We start from the raw sequence: 18,860 nt of genomic DNA on the forward strand, positions 1-18,860 counted from the left end.
GTGCCTCTTGTTGTGACTTTTACTTGTTATCAAGATTAGTTTATGATCTATGTAAAACTTCTCATCATCCATTTATATTGATTAAATTAAATTTAGGCTTTGTGCAAACACATACCTATTACCTAAACAGTCGATAACACATTTTTTCCAACTAGTTTATAGCTGTGTTGATAACACCGTGATTTAAGTATTTGTTATTCACACAAGCCACATTGGTACAAAATAGTCAAATATTCAAGGAAAGACAAAAGCACTAAAAAAGATATGAAACATTTTACAAAGCTTGCAGCCATTAATAAGGTTGTTCCAGAAGAGGGAACTCTAGTTAAATTTGAAAACTTTTCTTTAGAGCAACGATACCCGCAACGGCTAGGGGCTGCAACCCTATACACACCACTGCTAGCCAACAAATACACATCTTTGTTGTTATCTTGACTTAACGATAGCACGTATCCCAAATCAGGCACACCGCGCATCCCAGGCTTGAACCTACATTCCATTGGTGAGTCATGCGCACAACTGAACGGTACGTTGACACTAGAAAAGTTCCCACTGTTTTCAGTAGTTTCAATAGTTGCCCATATAGCGTAGCTGTACAAGTCTGTGTATATGTACCTGTAAATGCATGTGTCGTTATTATTGGTCCAAGTGATGAATGAATCATAATGTGTTTGTCTTTAAACTTGTAATTAAAGATTAAAGATTTTGAGGATGCTAACCAGCCATACAAGCATGGATCTGCGGTAGCTCGGTAAACATAACCAGCTATAATTGAGGCAGGGCCTTTGGTTGCATCAATGTTATCGTGGTTGTATCCGGCTATAGGAAATATGGGAGTTATGGAGGTTGAACTGGTGTAACCGCCAGGAGCTTTTAATGGATGGGTCGGATACGGGCCCTCATAAACTCTCCATCCGTAGTTTCCACCTTTTTTTATTATATTGATCTCTTCGTATTGATCCTGCATATGTAAGTATGTAACATGAAATTTTGAAGTACAATTTGAAGTTGTCTCTAACTTCTATTCGGTCAAGTTGGTATAATAAATAAATCAGGGGTGGATTTTTTTGGGATTTTAACTAGCAACACATTGAATAGTGTAAATATTTTTGAGTAACACAATTGGATAGTGTAAAGTTTTTTGAGGTTTTAATTAGTTACACCCATGACTACATTTCCTAGATCTGCCATTATTATAAAATGTAGTTTAATTCATACAATTAGAAAAACATACCTTTCCGATGTCTCCACATATGAATCGAGAAAGATTTTGTAAGTCAAAACTGCAGCGCCAAGGATTACTAAAACCCAAAGCCCAAATCTCGGGCTCAAGTTCTTTATCCATAGTGTATGGATTGTCTTTTGGTATTGAATAGTTTCCCCATAGGCCAAGCCTACTTATCTCCTCTTTACCTAATTTCATATTCATGACATTCATGACATTATAACAAAACATGTAACATAGATTTGGAGATGGTAAGATGAACAGATCATCCGAGTTAGATAACGGGTCAGAATTTAGTATGGGTCTAAATGGGTCATTTAAATATATACTTACTCGGTATGTTGTCCACATCAAGCCTCAATATCTTTCCAAGTAGTGATTTCTTGTTCTGTGCAAAGTTGTACGGGTCAGCAACATGTGAAGCGTCTCCGGTCATGAAATACATGTAACCATCAACAGGGCCAAATAGAATTTGGCCCGCGTGATATGCTTCAAACGGGAGCCCCATCGTAAATATTCTTCTTACCTCAACCGAATTAGCATGTCCCTTCTGTAAAAATATGATCACAAATATACCCGGTTGTGATAGTAGTTCATTCTGAACATATTCATGCCAACTTTGAACCCAATCATTTAACAGGTTTGACTTTACTAGTCAAAATATACATATATATTTAGAAAAAAGAAAATTGCTTAAAATGTTGCTAATTTTGATCAGATTTCTGTTTCAGGTAACTAACTTATTTCACCTCATAAAAAGTGCACATATATTTTTTGTTAAGTGTTTTCTTGTGCCTAAAAAGTTTGATACTTTGAGGTTATATTGAATCGAAAAGTCAATATTTCGATGGGGGTAACTAGGTGAGATCATATTGAATTGAAACTATCGAAAGTTGGTTACACCCAGTCAAAAAGTTTGATACTTTTAGGTTTTCTTGGACTCAAAAGATAGTTGGTTACCCATAACCAAAAAAATATATGAAATATATGTAGTACTATAAATCAAGTTTAGTCACCCATGAAAGTTTTGAAGAAGAGGTGGTGCCATTAGCAGTGAACTCTGCAATTGCAACGTGAAATTGGCAAGGAAAACTTTCTTGAAGAGAATCAACCTTTGAAGGATCACAACTGACATCTGTATTACACGAACATCTACCTTCACAACCAGGCTGCTGAAACTTATCACAGTTAAACGCAACAAAAAATCTCCCATTCTTACTAAAGTTTGGATGGAACGCCATGCTCATAAGTCCCATTTCGGTCCCAAATTGAACTTGATCACTCAAATCAAGAAACGGGTCGGATTCATCTATCATCAAATTGTGCGAGGAACCCACCTCAGGAACCACGGCTAACCATATCTTACCTTGTTGGTTACACACAAAAACTCGGTTTGAGCCATCTGGGTGTGGAACCATATAAACATAGGAACTGTTCCCAAGTTTTTCAAGACATAGACCATTAGGAGGTTGAGAGGCATTTGAGTCATTTGTCACCGATTGGCCTGCGACCACCAAAATCAAAACAGACATTAGCAATAATATGAAGAGGAAGAGGATGTTAGTTGTTCGAATCATGACATTATACGTCTCAGCAGACTTAGTTTAACTTTTGGTATGATCACATCAAACCATAAGATAGAGTTTCAAAAGACATTTGGATTACAAGTGAAGTTGCTATTTTATAATTGGGAAATTTTTGGGATTGGGATGGTAATACACTCTTTCCTTGAACCAAAAGTGTATAGACAAATCTGTAGATGGACATTTTCATCTTTGTATTGAATTTGATATATAACAATGTAATATGTAATATAATATTATTATTACATGATGGATTAATCTAATGCATTTAATCTCGCTTTTCTAGACGTGTTCATCAATCTCAAATCTTGAGTTCACAAGAACAATGTACAGGGATGTGCAAAAGCTACATTCTCATCTAAGTTCCAGTACATTTTCTTAATTGGGATTCTGAACTTTACATATAAATAAACCATGTTGATACAAACACATACATAGAGACAGACAAACTCTGTGGATTTTGGTGCATTTTCTATTTGGGGCTGGTTATTTTGCAACATTTTATCGTTCTATGATGAAACTAAAGAATGTTTTTCATTTTTTGCTGTGATTTCAAACTGATTAAGTCAACGCCCTCTACATATTGCACAAGTGCCATTTTGTTTCTAAATAAGTGGTTCTCAAATTATCTTACTGACATGTCATAGTGTCATTTCAAGAGTCACAAATGTAAATTGTGATACCGAAACATTATGACACATCCAAAGTGATAATGGCGTCATGATATCTCATGTTTAAACCTCACCAACCTCTTTAGGGCTATTTACTTTTCTTTTGTATCAAGTGTTGTTTCCTTATGCCTCTGTTTGGAAACGAGTGTCATGTTTCTATGTCTCCAAGAGGCCATTTTTCAGATTGAGTGACAGATTAAGTGACTGAATTAAGAGTTTTACATCAACGCAGATCATTAAGTGAGAAGTAAACATGCCCTAGGGTGGCTATGGAAACAATTGAAAATGTTCACATGATAGCACATGTAGTAAAACTAGCCCTACACGGATAACATGAACAGAGAAAATCTCTCCCATTTACCCATTTTATAATAGAAGACCAATTGTTAAACTTATGGTGCACAACAACTAGCATACAACCTGAAATTACTTTCACAATTTTGACAAACACTTGGAACATGTGACATAAATATTTATGTCATAGTGAACATATAAACTCTTAAAGCAAGCACATAGAAACTTTTAAAGATTTCAACCAAAAACTAGTGAAACAACATTAAAGTTAATAAACTGTTAATGTGAATAGATTGGATGACTAAGCAGAAACATGGCGACGAATGAAATTGCTAATTTTGGCCAATGCAGCAAGCACCATATCATCATCTCAACTTCTCAACCACTCTGTATTTGAAACGAGCCGAACTAAACGTGAGTTATCCATCATGTCGTCTTACTGCAGTTCCTTAGATTTAGCCTAGTTAACACATTACAGTAACAAGAAGTTGTGTTAAACACACAAATACATATATGGTGACAACTGTATTTGAAACGAGCCGAACTAAATATATAAAAGTAATAACTTAAGATAAAGTTTGTTATGTAGTCAACTGTTGCGCCAAATCCATGTAGCTAGGTAGTTAAGTAGTATGATTACGGTGAATGATACCTAGTTAATTACCTCTGCATGATGATCTGCCAATAATCTAATGTATGTTCTTAACTTCAGAGATATAAAATTACCTTAATTCATTTTCTTCTTTGAGATCTATGAATGAAATTTGTCGATCTTCAATATTATCAAAGAACGGGTCAATTTCATCTGCAGCTTCAGCTTCTTCAATAATCAAACATTGAGATACCAAACCCTTGTGGCCAGTTTCAGTTGCATTATTTTTTTCTTGAAGCCAAAAAGGCTCATTGACACTTTCATTAGTATTATCATTAGCATCAAAATGTAACAAATCACGAGAGACAACATGTACAGGCAATGTTGTCACTTGTTGTCGCTCTTGATGTTTGAAAAAAGCAAGCCGAGTCAGGATGCTACAGAGCTCTTCCTCGGCTTGCATTATTTTATGATGAAGGTCATGGATTGCAGTGAGACAACCATGAACCGGGAACTTGTCTCTCATGTTAGCCTCATATATTATAGACCGCATAGCCTCTGTTTTATAGAGTGGGTTGATTTGTTCTAGTATTCTTAACATGTTTCTTACTCCAAAGAGTTTGTGTGCATTTTTGAAAACCGTGGGTTGTTCAGGCCGAAAGTGTGGGGCAAATTCACACTCGGGAGTGCACCGCTTGCGTTGGTATTTGCACGCGGCACACGCTTGGATGGTGTTCCCACTCTTGAGGGTCATCTTGGTTAGGTTTTGAAGGATGAAATGGTTTGTAAAGAATGTGTCAATGTGAGTGTTTGTTGGATGAAAGAAGACTAAATACAAAAGCTAGAAGGCTATGTAAACAATATGCATGAATATTTAGTTTAAAGGAAATTGTACGATGTAATAACTATTTTTTATTGAAAAAATTAAGGACAAAGTGGTATAAACTTCAAATGAAGAATTTAAAGACTAACATATATGGGTGCATAATGTAAGCACAAATGGGATGAAGGCTCATACAATCATCCAATTTCATTTTTTTGTGCACCTAACTTATAACAGGACATACAGATACAGGTGTCAGGTGATACTGTAACATGCTCATAAATTCATATTGCTCATCTTAATTCAACCCCATATGAGGTTTTTCATGTGATGAAAGCTTAAAATGGATACCAAGTAACAACCAACATCTTCACTCTTGTTTTAACTATTTCCCTTTTACTAGCCAGAATAATTAGAACTAACTGCAAGTATAGTAAATATGTAGTATCTATAAACTTTATTTACAGTATTATTGCAAATATATTTATTTTTATATCAATTTGTACATAGTAGTATAGTACTACTACTATACCAGGTCAATATATAACTTCTCTAATAAAGCAGGATCCTGTATCTGATTTACTTGGACGAAAGCGAAAATGCTTTCTTGGTTAAATGTAACCCAAAATATGAGTGATAAACTAGTTTAATAATGACATAATTTTTCAGTAATTAACTTGATCATAAAAGGTGCTATTTAAGTGACAATCTATACCCTTTTTCCTCCAAAAAAATACTTATACTAATGGCGGATAATAACAACTGGTGAGTACGGTATTAGACTTTTGCCAGATTGTACTATTTGACTTTTCTGGGTCAAAACTTCTTCACATACAGATGCATTCTCCCTCATAACTTTCCTACAAAATTTCCATATAATAGCTTCTGCAACTATATAACTTCAGAGACGAACCACATACCACCATTAAAATGACGAATTGCATTATAAACGCGACACGATCTTGTATTTATAGGCTACATAACAGCTTCATAAAAAAGAACCTGGGGTTGCAAATGCCCTTTTTCACACATTGTAACTACCTCTTCCCAACTTCCAATTACCTACAAATTTTGAAAGTCAGTGCGCCACTGTATCAAGAAAACATCATGATACAACATAAATGAGTGCAAAGTTTGTTACCTTTACAGTTTTATCATCATACATCACCCACCGTTGATGAACACAGCTGTAAGCAAAGCAATGATAATGTTGTCCGTAATAGCATACCTAAAATTGACAGTGAGGATAAAGTTGTAAATAACTAAAAACTTTAAAAGGTGGAATAGGATGTCAACAAATTACTCATGGGGTTCAATATGTTCTAACTTAAATGCTTACAATCAAACATTCAGGTTTAAATTAAAATTATAAATAACCCCTTGCTTCATTCTCACGTACTCGTACTAGATTAAAAAAAAGGAATGAAAGCAAGGGCCCCAAAAGGTTAAGTTTTTGGGTTTTTATATTTTACTGCTCATCTACAATAAAAAACTAATAGGCAAAGTGGTATAGTTTAATATATAAACTAACAAAAAAATAGGAGATTGCACGTTCTAAGAGATAAATAGTGTACCACTGAAACAAGGCGGCGCTTGTTAATTGGATCCAGTCCACGATAAAGAACGCTTAGATCTATTTCAGTAGATAGTGCTGTCAGTGTCGACTTGATGTCTTCAACTCTTTCACAGGTGTTTTGCCAACCAAGTACTACAAAAGAACAAATATATGTTAGGCTTTGAAAATGTTCAAGAACAAGAAACGATGTGATGTGTGACGGTAAAGGTAGCAATTTGAGCCCATGTACTAATTAGTCAAACAGGTGTCAAAATAGTAAGAAAGGAAAAGGGTCAAATGGGCCCACAGTAATCAGAAGTGTATCCTTGATGCACAAACTAAATCATTTTTAGATTACTAGTGACCAAAAAGTACCCATTTTGACCTGTTACCCAACCCGGAGACCCGCCCACTTTGCCACCTCTAGTGATTATTTATCATAGTTGCTAGGAAGACCTGTTGTGAACACATGAGGTGGAGTAGAAAGAATGTGATGGATATAATTAAGCTTCCCACATCCACCATCTTCAGGATCACAAGCTAATTGGTGATTCATCTCAACAAAATTTAATAGTTCATCAAACGAGCTTTCTGGACACATGACCTAAAAAGTATATGATAATAACAGAATTTAATTTATTTATCAAGGTATCATAATTAACGTCTACAAAAGATAATAAAGCACAAGGGTAAGACTGTAAGAGATATACCTTCATGGTGCGTAGGGCATTGGCATTAATTTGATGAAAAAATGAAGTGTACTTGAGTCGTCTAGTTTCTAACCCACAACTATAGCAATCCATACGTTCGAATATGTCCATACCGAAAAGAGAATGTGCTGTACAAGCTTTATTTGCGCACTCCCAATGGCCCATTGAAGTATTTTCATCTAGTTCATTACGCGAAATCCTAGAACCAGAATTGAACGACTGGTGTAGGCAATCAAATATTACTCCCAATACTTCAGAAGCATCGTTCATTTGTGCCTGTCAAATCATATGGTACATTCAATAACAACCTAATAATAGATTCGTGTAGTCATAATGGATTCAGGTCAGATGAATAATTTATTTTTGACCCATAAACACTTACTTTGACCATCTCTTAGAGTTCTAATAAATAGTTGATCGTCACGTTAGATTTAAAGATAACAATATCCACATTATTACCAAAAGAACTCTAATTTTTGAAGACATAATTACTGAGATAGTCCCTCTGGTTCACTGAAATTGCTAAAATAGTCCCTAGGGTTTTTTTTTACCGAGATAGTACTTGTGGTTTTCAAAATGTTGCTGAGATAGTTTTTTTGTTACTGAGATGATCCTTGTGGTTTCAACAACTTGGTGAAACCACAGGGACTGTTTTGAAAACCACGAGGACCAAGTAGATAAATAAAACCCTAGGGACTATTTTAGCAATTTGAGTGAAACCACAAGGACTATCTCAGTAATTATGTCTTTTTTGAAATAAACAGTTTTACGACGTACACATTGAATATGAACTTTGGACAACTCCTAGTTGCTAAATGGGTTGTAACTGCCACCGCCCACATCCATGCACAAAGTTTCTACATCTCACTCACACTACCAAAACCCCTTGTCTTAACTAACCTAACACAAAACTAACTTATATATAATCCATTATGGCACATAAAAAGGTTAACAAATAAAAAAGTATAACATACCTCCTGAAAGAAATTACTATCTGGGTACAAGTTGCTAAGAGCAATCCGAAGAGAAGTTGGGGCGACAGCTTCAACTCTTGTGTCAGTGGAAGCCAAATTTAAAGCACTAAAAATATCATACAAAGCACATGTAACACATGGATCACCAACATGAAGATGAGCACAAGTAGAGCTGCTCAAAAATTCCTCCCGGAACCGTCTTAAATGCCATAAAGACTGCAAATATAAGTTTAAAATTAAATATTTAATTAGGAGATGAACAAAATATAGAGCGAACGGTAATATTAAGACAATAACCTGTATGATAACATTTAGGAAACAGTTGTATTCACCGACTTCATTCTTCAGGCCTGTACCGTAAATGTCACTTGCGTTTACATTTTCTGGAAAGACTTCAATAGATGTAACACAAGAGTCTTCCCCTTGTATAAGCATATCTTCAGAGCTCATCGATCCAGATTTTAAAGGATATTTGTTGTGTGAATTATATGCATCTGGAATTTTTCAAAAATTAGTAAAGTTAACGCAAATTCAAGAAATCTTACACAACATAGATACATGTTTCAACATACCCAAAGACGCATGAAATGGACCAAATGTGCTATATGCATGACTTACATCAAGTAAACTAGATCAAAACCTTTTCAAAACCGTGAATGAAACTAAAAACTTAGATAAAGGGTATTGAAAATAATATATTAATAAAGTGCTGTCCTATTCAGATGAATGTAAAATTGTGAATGTTATGCATTAACAAAATCAAAATGGCCCAAATAAAACAAAATCATGATAATGTTTGTTATTGTGTTAAAGATAAGTAGACAAAATACCAAGGCTTTGGCGGACAGCTTTTGATAAGTCAGCTTGGAACCTTTTTTCGTCATCATCTTCGGCTTGCAACGTCAATAACCTAGTGTCGTTATTTCCTGAAGAAAATATATATGTCGACAAGCAAAGTACGATTCATCAGTTGAGATCTTGATATCACAAATACATTTAATAATAATTAAAAACTTTATAAATAATAAATAATAAATAAAAAAGAAAAACTTGGAAAAAGAACTCCATTCATCTACATCGACATCTTATATTTCTCATTTCTACCTCTTCATTTTGCCCAAACAAAAAATGGTTGTAGGGACATTGGCACTCCATACAAATTTATGAAAATTATACATAACAAAACAAAGATGAATGGAAACAATAAAACCCATGATTTTTGGCCCCTAGTATGAGTTATTAGGGATTAAAGAAATCTGATGAGAATACATGTATTCTAGGCCCTGCCCTAATCCATAAAATACCTACAGGAACTTTATCTAAACAACAATAGGTTGCAGCTTCTACACATCTCTTTTAGAAATTAGCATAAGTGGGAGTTATTCATAATAAATTTTTCCTTTAGATTCTTGTTGGCTGCAGCTTCTTGCAATTTCAGATTTTAAATTCACACACATCCCCAATAAACTTCAATTTTTTTTGTAGCTTTTAAACTGTAAAAGTTACTGTGTGGGTAAACTAGGGAGTAGGGGGAAGGGAAAACAAAAAAGATCATGGAGACACGCACCTACAAACCCATACAACCACACACACATACATACATACATGCATGCATGCATGCATGCATACATACATACATACATACATATAATCTAAACTCACCTTGGAGATGGTCACTATATGTACTTTGTCCAGATTCAGTTGTCTCCTTTCCAGGTGACACAAGTTGTCCTTCTAATAGCTTTGTTGCATTTTTATGCCGCCGACCTCTTCTTCCTGATCTACGCTCAGAAAACAAAGCACCATCCTCCACAATTCCCTCATTAAGTAAGCCTGCACAGATAATTAACAGAGTGTAGTCTAATAAATACTACTTCTTCCTTTATCAGATTTATTTTATAAAATGTAAAACACAATTGATACCATTCATCTCTCTATGTCCATCTTCTGGGGGGCTTAAAAGTCCATTGCTTTGCTTCAAAAGTTCCTAAAAAATAAAGTTGGTAAGACCCAAAAGGTAATCATAGTGATGCTCTTACATAAAATTCCAATGTTATAATACTTACCAACTTTAAAGGCTTCCCTTCATCATCAACATGGTTAACAGCATTACGCTTGTTATAGACATCTGAAACTTGTAATGGCACCATGCTCATTTGGGTCATTCTTGACCCATTCTTATGCTGTTCAGCAAGATGTCTTTGTTTAGCCCCTTCCTCAATTCTCCTTTGATATTCCAACGTCTCTTCAAGCTTCCTTTCTTCGGCTTCAAGTTCAATCTTTCTACGCCTGGCTTCATCTTCCTCAGTAACAACTTCAGTCTGTTGTTCATCTAACACATATTCCTTATCTTCATTTTCATGGGGTAAAACATGTAGGTCACCAGTACTCGTAGCCTATACGTATGGAAAATACTATTAAAAACAAGCACAGTATTCATATTCATGATCTATAATCTAATAGAAGATACTAGAATTTATTTCAAACCTTCAAATCCTTTGTTTTTCTGTGATCTTTGTTCTTTCTTTTATCCTTTAGTTTATCATTATGATGCTTTTGAGTATCACCAATCCCTTTCTTAGCATCAAGAGCAAGTTCTGCCAAGAAAGCTTCTCTGGCCTTATCTGACTTCTCTGTAGCATCTTTCTCTGCCAAATTTTCTAACAGTGCCTAAAAAAAACATGAAAATTGTAAGCAAATATATATTCACACATTTTTATCATGTATAGGAAGTTGTATACGAACCCGCAAATACGATTTTACAAGAGGCACAACGATGAGTCCAAAATCATGAGCACATAAATGACCTAACTTGGCTTCCAACTGCTGCATCCCATAGAGATTTCGCATGATCCGTGCATCAATTTTGCTAAGCTGCATTTCTAAAAAAGTGAGATAAAGTGGAAAGACTGCACACATATGATATATCATATATGTAATTCTGTATATGATAGATGATAAATATTTCTTTAATTAAACATACCTCAACAGACAACTGTTCTTTTTGTTTCTGGATTCCAATTTCTATGCAAGAATCCAACTGATGAAGATAATCATTAGCCCTCCAATCATCTTCACCAGCTTCTAAATCCAATAAATGAGAATTCACATTCACATTCATACCACCATACGTATCATCAAACCGAAACTGGGTAGCATTGAAAGAATCTGCTTCCTTTAACACATTTGTTAATGCCTCAACCTCAAACCTATTTACACATGCATTTTCATTTTGAGAAATCTCATCTCGTCGCATTCTTAACACGGACTCGTAACTTCGATGTGCAAATTCTGTAGCATTTTCTCTTCTTTTACCTTCTTCAAGACACAGATCTTCAATCAACTGCAATGCTTCTTCGTAACTTATATGCTCCAACTTTCTATCACATAAGCTCTGTAAATGTAAAAATTCTTTACCAATAATCTCTAAAATCTCCAACCCTTTATGTATCTTCTCATCTCGTGTTTTAGTCCAGAAAGTCAACTCATCTCGACTTGCGGGACCCGAAAATATCCATGTCAGTAAAGAACTATCATCATCAGCAACTGGACTATCCAACAAGAAACTTGAACCATCTTTATCAAAAACAAATTTTTCTGCAATTTCTTTCACTTGTGTGATGCTGTCCAATTCTTCTATAGCATTACCTTTCTCTAAAGACCTACCTACTCCACAAGAATGGGATAATTCTTGCAAGAATATGAGCACTTTCCTAAGCTCTAATGCACCAAGAAAGCATATACAAATAGGTGATTGCTCCACATTTAAGTTAATAAGCTGTGGATGCAACTCCTCAACTGTAAACTGTATGACCTTAGTAAGATGACTAGCTGCAAGGCATTTATGTCTGATAAGCAACTGAAATAAAGTTTTAATCTTTTCAAGTATCTTCGTTCGCTCATCATCATCAGATAAAGGCCAGCTATCAGGACTAAAATATCCCTTGCAACCTTCACTTTGATCACATTCCATTGGGACACAATCAGAAGTCTTAAGATGCTTTGTGCAGGCCCCTGCAGTTACACCATTACAACTATCCTCATAGTTATCTTGTCCAAATGATGAATCCCATGATTCATCAAAGTAACAACTGTCACTAAAACGGTCATTTGCTGATTCATAGTTCTTGGTTGGGGAATTCGATTGCAATTCGATCATTCTAACTGAGGCATTAACATCCAATGCCCTCCAAGGAAAAGTCATAAGCATTTCAGTCCATTCATCATCAACATTTAAAGGTAATACCTCCTGGAATTTGGGTGATAATCTATCCATGTGCTCATGTACAACGTGCTGCTTGTGCAATTCAGGATCCGAGAATTTCTCACCACATTGACAACACATCCAATACCTCCAACCATTATTACGCACACCAAATGTCAAAGCTTCTGTAATAACATCATACGCCAACCCATCTTTTAATGATTGAAAATGGGCCTTGATATCAGATACCTTTATCTTGAACAAATTCTTCTTCAAATCTACAACCATTGACTTCCAAAAAGGAAGAACACAATCTTTCCTTTCATTAACAGACACACCCTTCTTCACTTTTCCATTTTTCCGCCGTTCACCTGTTCGCTGACTGGGCCCCGAAGAAGCTTCTGAACCTTTATCTCCTTCATTTTGTAACACAGATGCCGATTCTTGTTTCTGCTGCAACAACCTGGCTGCAGCCACTTTAACTTCAATCTCCTTCTTCCTTTCTTCATCTGTCTTGCTCACTTTCTTGATATCATTCGGCCTTCTAGTTTGAACTACTCTTACATCCATCGGATCTTCAAAAACCCTTCCAATAGGAATAATCCTAAACTTATCCTCCCCATTCCCTAAATTCCTCATCCAAGTTGAAATAGTACCAAGATTAGCCCTCTGATGTAACGCACGAAGCTCATTCTGCACATGAGCTATCCTTGCATCAGGTGCCGAAATCTTCAGCTGACTCTCATCTTGCAAACTCTCCTTCCCAGGATCAACCGGATTCTTAATCGCTAGTGCACGCTCACACTCATGCACCGAATCCTCATAATCCTTTCCATCAGTAGCCGTTTCACATAACAAATTAGCATAAAAATGAGCAAACTCAACCGAATTAGGGGCTAACTCTGCAGCCTTCTTAGCAGACTCGACCGCATTCTTTAAATACCGTTGTTTAGCAGTAGGATCATCAATAAGCGCGGCAACCTTAACACACACAGTCCCTTGCACTCGGTGAATCAAGGCTAAGTAAGCCGTATTCTCATGTTTTAAACACAAATCCCTCATTAACCTAAGTGCTTTCTTATGGTTTCCACGTCTAACAGCATTTAGGGCTTTCTCACACTCAATTTTTACAAGACAATAACCTTCTGATTCAATCGCTAACATAACTTCATTTTCCAAGTTTAATTGATGTACATCTTGTTGTAAAATCAACACATTCGTATCCAATTTTTGTTCAGTAGTGATTGAACTAACCTCGCAACCGTTTTCACCGTCATCGACGGATAACAACGGCGGTGGTGGCGGATTAACTGGAGGCGTCTCCGGTTTGGAGCGAGTAGGGACGGTACGCTTCTTACGCCCCATAGGTTAATTGAAGTTTACTCGAGAGTAGTACACATACCTAATTTCATGTATCTATTTCATATCAGGATGTATGTATAGGTATGGATATAGATATAGCTACATGAATATATAGATATAGAGATAGAGATAAAGAAGATGAGACTTACTGAGTGATATTAATAGATAGAGCGGATAAAAGAAATGATGGTGAAATAAGTTGGAATCCCGAGGTGGTGGTTGGTGGTGGTGGTGATGCACGGCAGCGATCGGTGTTTTTTGTGTGTGAAAAATGAAATGGAAAAAGAGGGCTTTTTATTATTTTTATTACTTTTTTATTTTAATATTTTTTAAACTGTTTCTATGAATTTCAAATGTGGTGTTTTTGGACATTGACCCGTTTTGATTCCTCGTTCGAATATACCATATGCAACCTTTTTATGTACGATTTTGCATTCATCAATTAGTACAGTACTAGTGAAATGACCCGTGAAATTACGGGTTTGTTTAAACGAAATAATTTAATGACATGTTTTAGGTATTAAGTGAATATAAATGCTAAAGTAATTTATTTTAATAACCCATTTGACTAAGAAACTTATTGTTGTTTTCACAAATATATAGAGAGACATATTTTTGCCTACATATGTAACGTAATTAATTTCATAAAAAGAATCCATATTTGAATACTAATAATATAATAATTGTAATTATAATTATTATATTAACAGTAAATAATAATACGGAGTAATAAAGTTCGCTCAAGTTGAGTATTTATATTTTTATTAATAATAATAATAATAATAATAATAATAATTAGTAAATAAATGTCTTTTAAATTTTTTTAGAAAAATAGATTGTAATAAACTGTTTTAATATGCATCCCTATTCTGAATTTGTATACACGTTTAGTCAACATGTTTGTGAAACAAATTTAACTTGTGTCTAACAATGTACCTTATTGTTAATGACTGCACATCCATGTATTTTTTATACTTATAAAGATAGTAAAATCCAGAATGTGGCATAGCGTTACAATAAATAAAAATATATGACATATTAGCTCAAGTATTGCATTTCATGGTTATCGCTAAAAAATATGACTAAAATAGATCAACTAACTTATAATAAAAATAAGGGTTTTATAAGCTTTTGTGCGACGGTTGAAGAACTTTTCACACTAAATCGATAGTTGAATCGATATTTAAAATCTTTGATCCGAGGAAGAGGTTCATTAACAAACAAAGTAGTCTTGTGAAGAGCATGTGATCGTACTATGTTTTGAATGGTTAGAACATCTACAAAACAGAATTCAATGTGAAACGTAAGTACATACAACTAAATAACAAACAAATGATAAAAGATAAATGTAAAATTAACAAATTAACTTCACACAACCACATTATTCCATATTGCAGAATGATAACTATATTCTCTACATACCTATACCTATTTGCTAAAACATAGTCAACAAATTGTTGTGTGCAATCATCCCATAATGTGACATCCAATCTAGCACGACGTCGAAAATAAAATAAAAAAAATAAATAAATAAAAAAAATCCGGTAACTATAAAAATTTGTAATAGACAATAGTGATATAATAGATGATGAAGATAACATACTGGATATCCTCTAGTAAATGTGTATATAGTTGAACACTTGAACTTATCTGATAATTAATTTTTTCTTTCTTTTTAGAATACAAATATTGATTTGTAATTGCTAGACAACAATATTCATATGCATATTTGATCAATCAGGAATGAAAAATTAAACACTTTAATATCAATAAAATTCGAATCAAGGATGACAAATAGAACCACTGTAAAAGAATTATTTAAAAACCTGACAGTGTCTAAGGATTATTGAAGACGAAAGTAGGCGTGAATGTTTAATGTTAGATTGTTAGGGTTAATATGTTTTTTTGGAACAGGAAATTAAATTATAGGCCGCTAGGTTAATGTCGGTTTCATATACTCATTTAAATTTACACGGAGCATTTGATTATTTTTAATATAATATTATTGTCATATATATTTGATTAATGACATCAGCAAACCCTCCTAACTAAATAGCACGTGTCCAAGATTAAGTATTAGTATAGGATTAATTAAGAAAGATGACATCATTAGGATAGTATTTTAATAGATACTATAGATTTAGTAAAATCACTCGTGGTGTTTTGATATGCCCATGTATTGGTAATTATGTGAAAAAACTTGAAATTTTGTCAAAGGAATGACGTAATATTAATGTTTATCCAATTGTGGTGGAGTCCACTTCCGGTGCTGAATCTGACCCGAATGTACTTTTGACCAAGGGCTCGTTATGTTTTAACGATGTTGTATCTGAATTTGATAAATCAACATGCAAAAAAACCTATTTTTCAGAGATGAGTGGTCGACTTGTGTTTGATTCTTTTGCGGCCTTCAATGAAGTGATGATGGATACTATGAAGAGTGTTCAAATTGGTAATGCTGTAAACTCTAACGATCCGCCTACCTCTTCGGTGCAAGACAAGAAACAGAGAAGGAAAATAAAGAAAAAACTTGTCTAATGTGTGGAAATGGGAACCTTGGACGATTGATCTCTTTGTTTCGTGGGTGTTTCTTCGTTTAGCGTAGGGTTCGTGTGATTAGGATAGTAGATGGTTCTTAATCTTCCGCTTTGTCGGTTAGATTGAATTCCATGTCTTTGTTGTATGTGTAGGTGTGTTTCGGTTTTTTGATTCAGATCCACTTGTTGTTGTTGTTGTTGTTATTGTTGTGAGTTTGTTAGTTGGTTTCGTCTTAGTTGGCTCAATAGTTGAGTTGTATGATTCTGGGAGGTCTAATTTTTTTTTTATGAACTTTCTTTGTGAATAATAATTTTCAGGCATTATCTAAAACCCATGGAAATTTGATTATATCATTTTCATGGCGTCTCTTTTTATTTTATTTTTTATTTTTTTGGTTATCTTACAGATATATCTTTATATCTTTATATATACACAAACACGCACATTATCTTTATCCGTCGAACAGAGAGAGGAAGGACCTTCTCTACTCTTGGAGTTTTTCACTCGGGGTGGAGAAACGACTTCTCTTTATTCAAAGATAGAAAAGGATTGTCTACGTCTCACCTCCCTCATACCCTACGCACGTGAGATTGGGTCTGTTGTTGTTGTTGTTGTTGTTTCTTTGTGAATAATAGTTACTCGTTTTCGATTTAAAAAATGAGAGTATGCACGTTACATATGAAAAATCATTTACATCAATAAATAGTTTCGTTGTATAAAATATATATAAAATAAAATATACTTAAAAATTTATACAAAATGGGTGGTGATAATGTGATATACTCGCCATCATCCACATCTACAACCAGTGGCAGAACTCGAACTCAAAAACAGATGGGGCGGATGCTAAAATTTAATAAATTTTCCATTTCCAGCGGAGGTAAACACTAATAAAGACCTTATTTTTTGGTAAAAAATAAAGGCTTTAGAGTAAAAGATTTCCCCCGTTACATTCAGGTGGGGCGGATACCCCTTTGAGTAACGCTAAGGTCCGCCACTTTCTACAATGAATATGCATTTTTTAACGGCGGTTAAGAGTCACTGACGGATGTCACACAATGTCGAAACTCACTACAATCAATATGCATTAAAACGTTATATTGTACAACCTGGTTAATGGATAGTTATGGCAAATGTATTAAAAATTTGATAAGTATATCAACGCGACAACGCCTGTGCAATATTATAAGTTTCAAATTAGTTAAGAAAAAATTCGTTAAAGTTGTTTACGATACAAAGTTTGAAAACATAAATCATGCGTTGTTGTAAAGAATTATTTACAATTATTAAGAACAAAAAATATTTTAAAAATATCTTAAAAATATCTGTTATATATGGCATCGAGGGGACAAACGAAGAATAATTATAAAATTGTTTTTTTTTAATAATGAGAAAAATTGATATTTAAAATATAAAAATGCCACGTTTACATTAAAAAAATATTAAAAACACCTATGCATGATGTAATGCATATGCCAATAAAAAGAACATATGCATGATGTCATGCTGCCGGCAACAATGAAAAAATGCACTATTTAAATCGTTGTAATCATTCAATCAAAACTAGATGTGGAGCCCTCGCTTCGCGCCGGGGGCTCCGTTTTGAATGCGAGTTAAAAAAAAAGTCTTGATCTATTTTGTAAAAAAGAATTTTTTTCGACATCTAACATTGAAGGGTTGTTCCTTTTGTGAAAGTTGTCTCTTTTAGCGTTCTGGTTTTATTTAAAAAAAGTTAGGGGGTTAAGTTTGTGAAATTTGGAGAAAAATATACGTATAAAGTGGGGGTGCGATTTGTATTTTAATAAGAGTGTAAAGTGGGGTGCGATTTGTATTTTAATAAAAGTTGGGGGGTTAAGTTTGCGAAAAGTGGAAAAAGGAATAGTACTATTCATTTGGCCTTTGCCTTTTAGATATAGGTATATAATTATCCTTTTATCACGATTCACGAGTTTCAATATATGTAGAGATATACGGAGTATTAAGTTAAATATCTTATTTTCTCATATACAGAAAATTGTTAATTAGGTAATATGCAAAAATTTTATATATACTAAACACTGTTTTTTTCTTAAAGTTAATTGGCCCGGTATTTTTTTCTTCCTTTTTAATTCCTATATATTCTTCTTTATATTCACTATTCTCAGTTCCTATATATTCTTCTTTATACTCGCTATTCTCACTTCGATTAGTATTCTTCTTTATTTAAATTAGGGATTTTGTTGCTCTCTTCTAGTTATAATTAATTCATGTGCTTATTATATTGATTGATGTTTCTAAAGCACATACTCATACATAGTCATCACATATCATAATTATACATACATTTATC

General features: G+C 34.2%; 2 protein-coding genes across 3 annotated transcripts; both read right to left on the reverse strand.

Annotated features, from left to right (window-relative positions):
* Positions 1–194: 194 nt before the first annotated feature.
* Positions 195–5,119, reverse strand: LOC139859063 (HIPL1 protein-like). The gene is made up of 7 exons (XM_071847880.1): positions 4,500–5,119; positions 3,140–3,198; positions 2,242–2,729; positions 1,559–1,775; positions 1,235–1,413; positions 720–961; positions 195–615 (listed from the first exon to the last, which is right to left on the reverse strand). Exons 1-7 carry the CDS (start codon positions 5,117–5,119, stop codon positions 195–197), a joined length of 2,226 nt encoding a protein of 741 aa, XP_071703981.1.
* Positions 5,120–5,726: 607 nt separating this feature from the next.
* LOC139856980 (uncharacterized) lies at positions 5,727–14,271 on the reverse strand. 2 transcript variants are annotated; one of them, XM_071845689.1, is made up of 15 exons: positions 14,143–14,271; positions 11,411–14,033; positions 11,173–11,301; positions 10,915–11,097; positions 10,494–10,823; positions 10,351–10,414; positions 10,090–10,260; positions 9,258–9,353; positions 8,725–8,921; positions 8,428–8,643; positions 7,454–7,729; positions 7,200–7,347; positions 6,763–6,896; positions 6,330–6,416; positions 5,727–6,250 (listed from the first exon to the last, which is right to left on the reverse strand). In XM_071845689.1, exons 2-15 carry the CDS (start codon positions 13,994–13,996, stop codon positions 6,164–6,166), a joined length of 4,704 nt encoding a protein of 1,567 aa, XP_071701790.1. In that variant the 5' UTR covers positions 13,997–14,033; positions 14,143–14,271; the 3' UTR covers positions 5,727–6,163. The 2 variants fall into 2 exon arrangements, with proteins under 2 accessions (XP_071701790.1, XP_071701791.1); XM_071845690.1 differs by lacking the exon at positions 14,143–14,271 and having other exon boundaries at positions 11,411–14,102.
* Positions 14,272–18,860: the final 4,589 nt, after the last annotated feature.

Source organism: Rutidosis leptorrhynchoides, chromosome 7 (genome assembly GCF_046630445.1).
Source record: "Rutidosis leptorrhynchoides isolate AG116_Rl617_1_P2 chromosome 7, CSIRO_AGI_Rlap_v1, whole genome shotgun sequence".
Taxonomy (NCBI): Eukaryota; Viridiplantae; Streptophyta; class Magnoliopsida; order Asterales; family Asteraceae; genus Rutidosis; species Rutidosis leptorrhynchoides.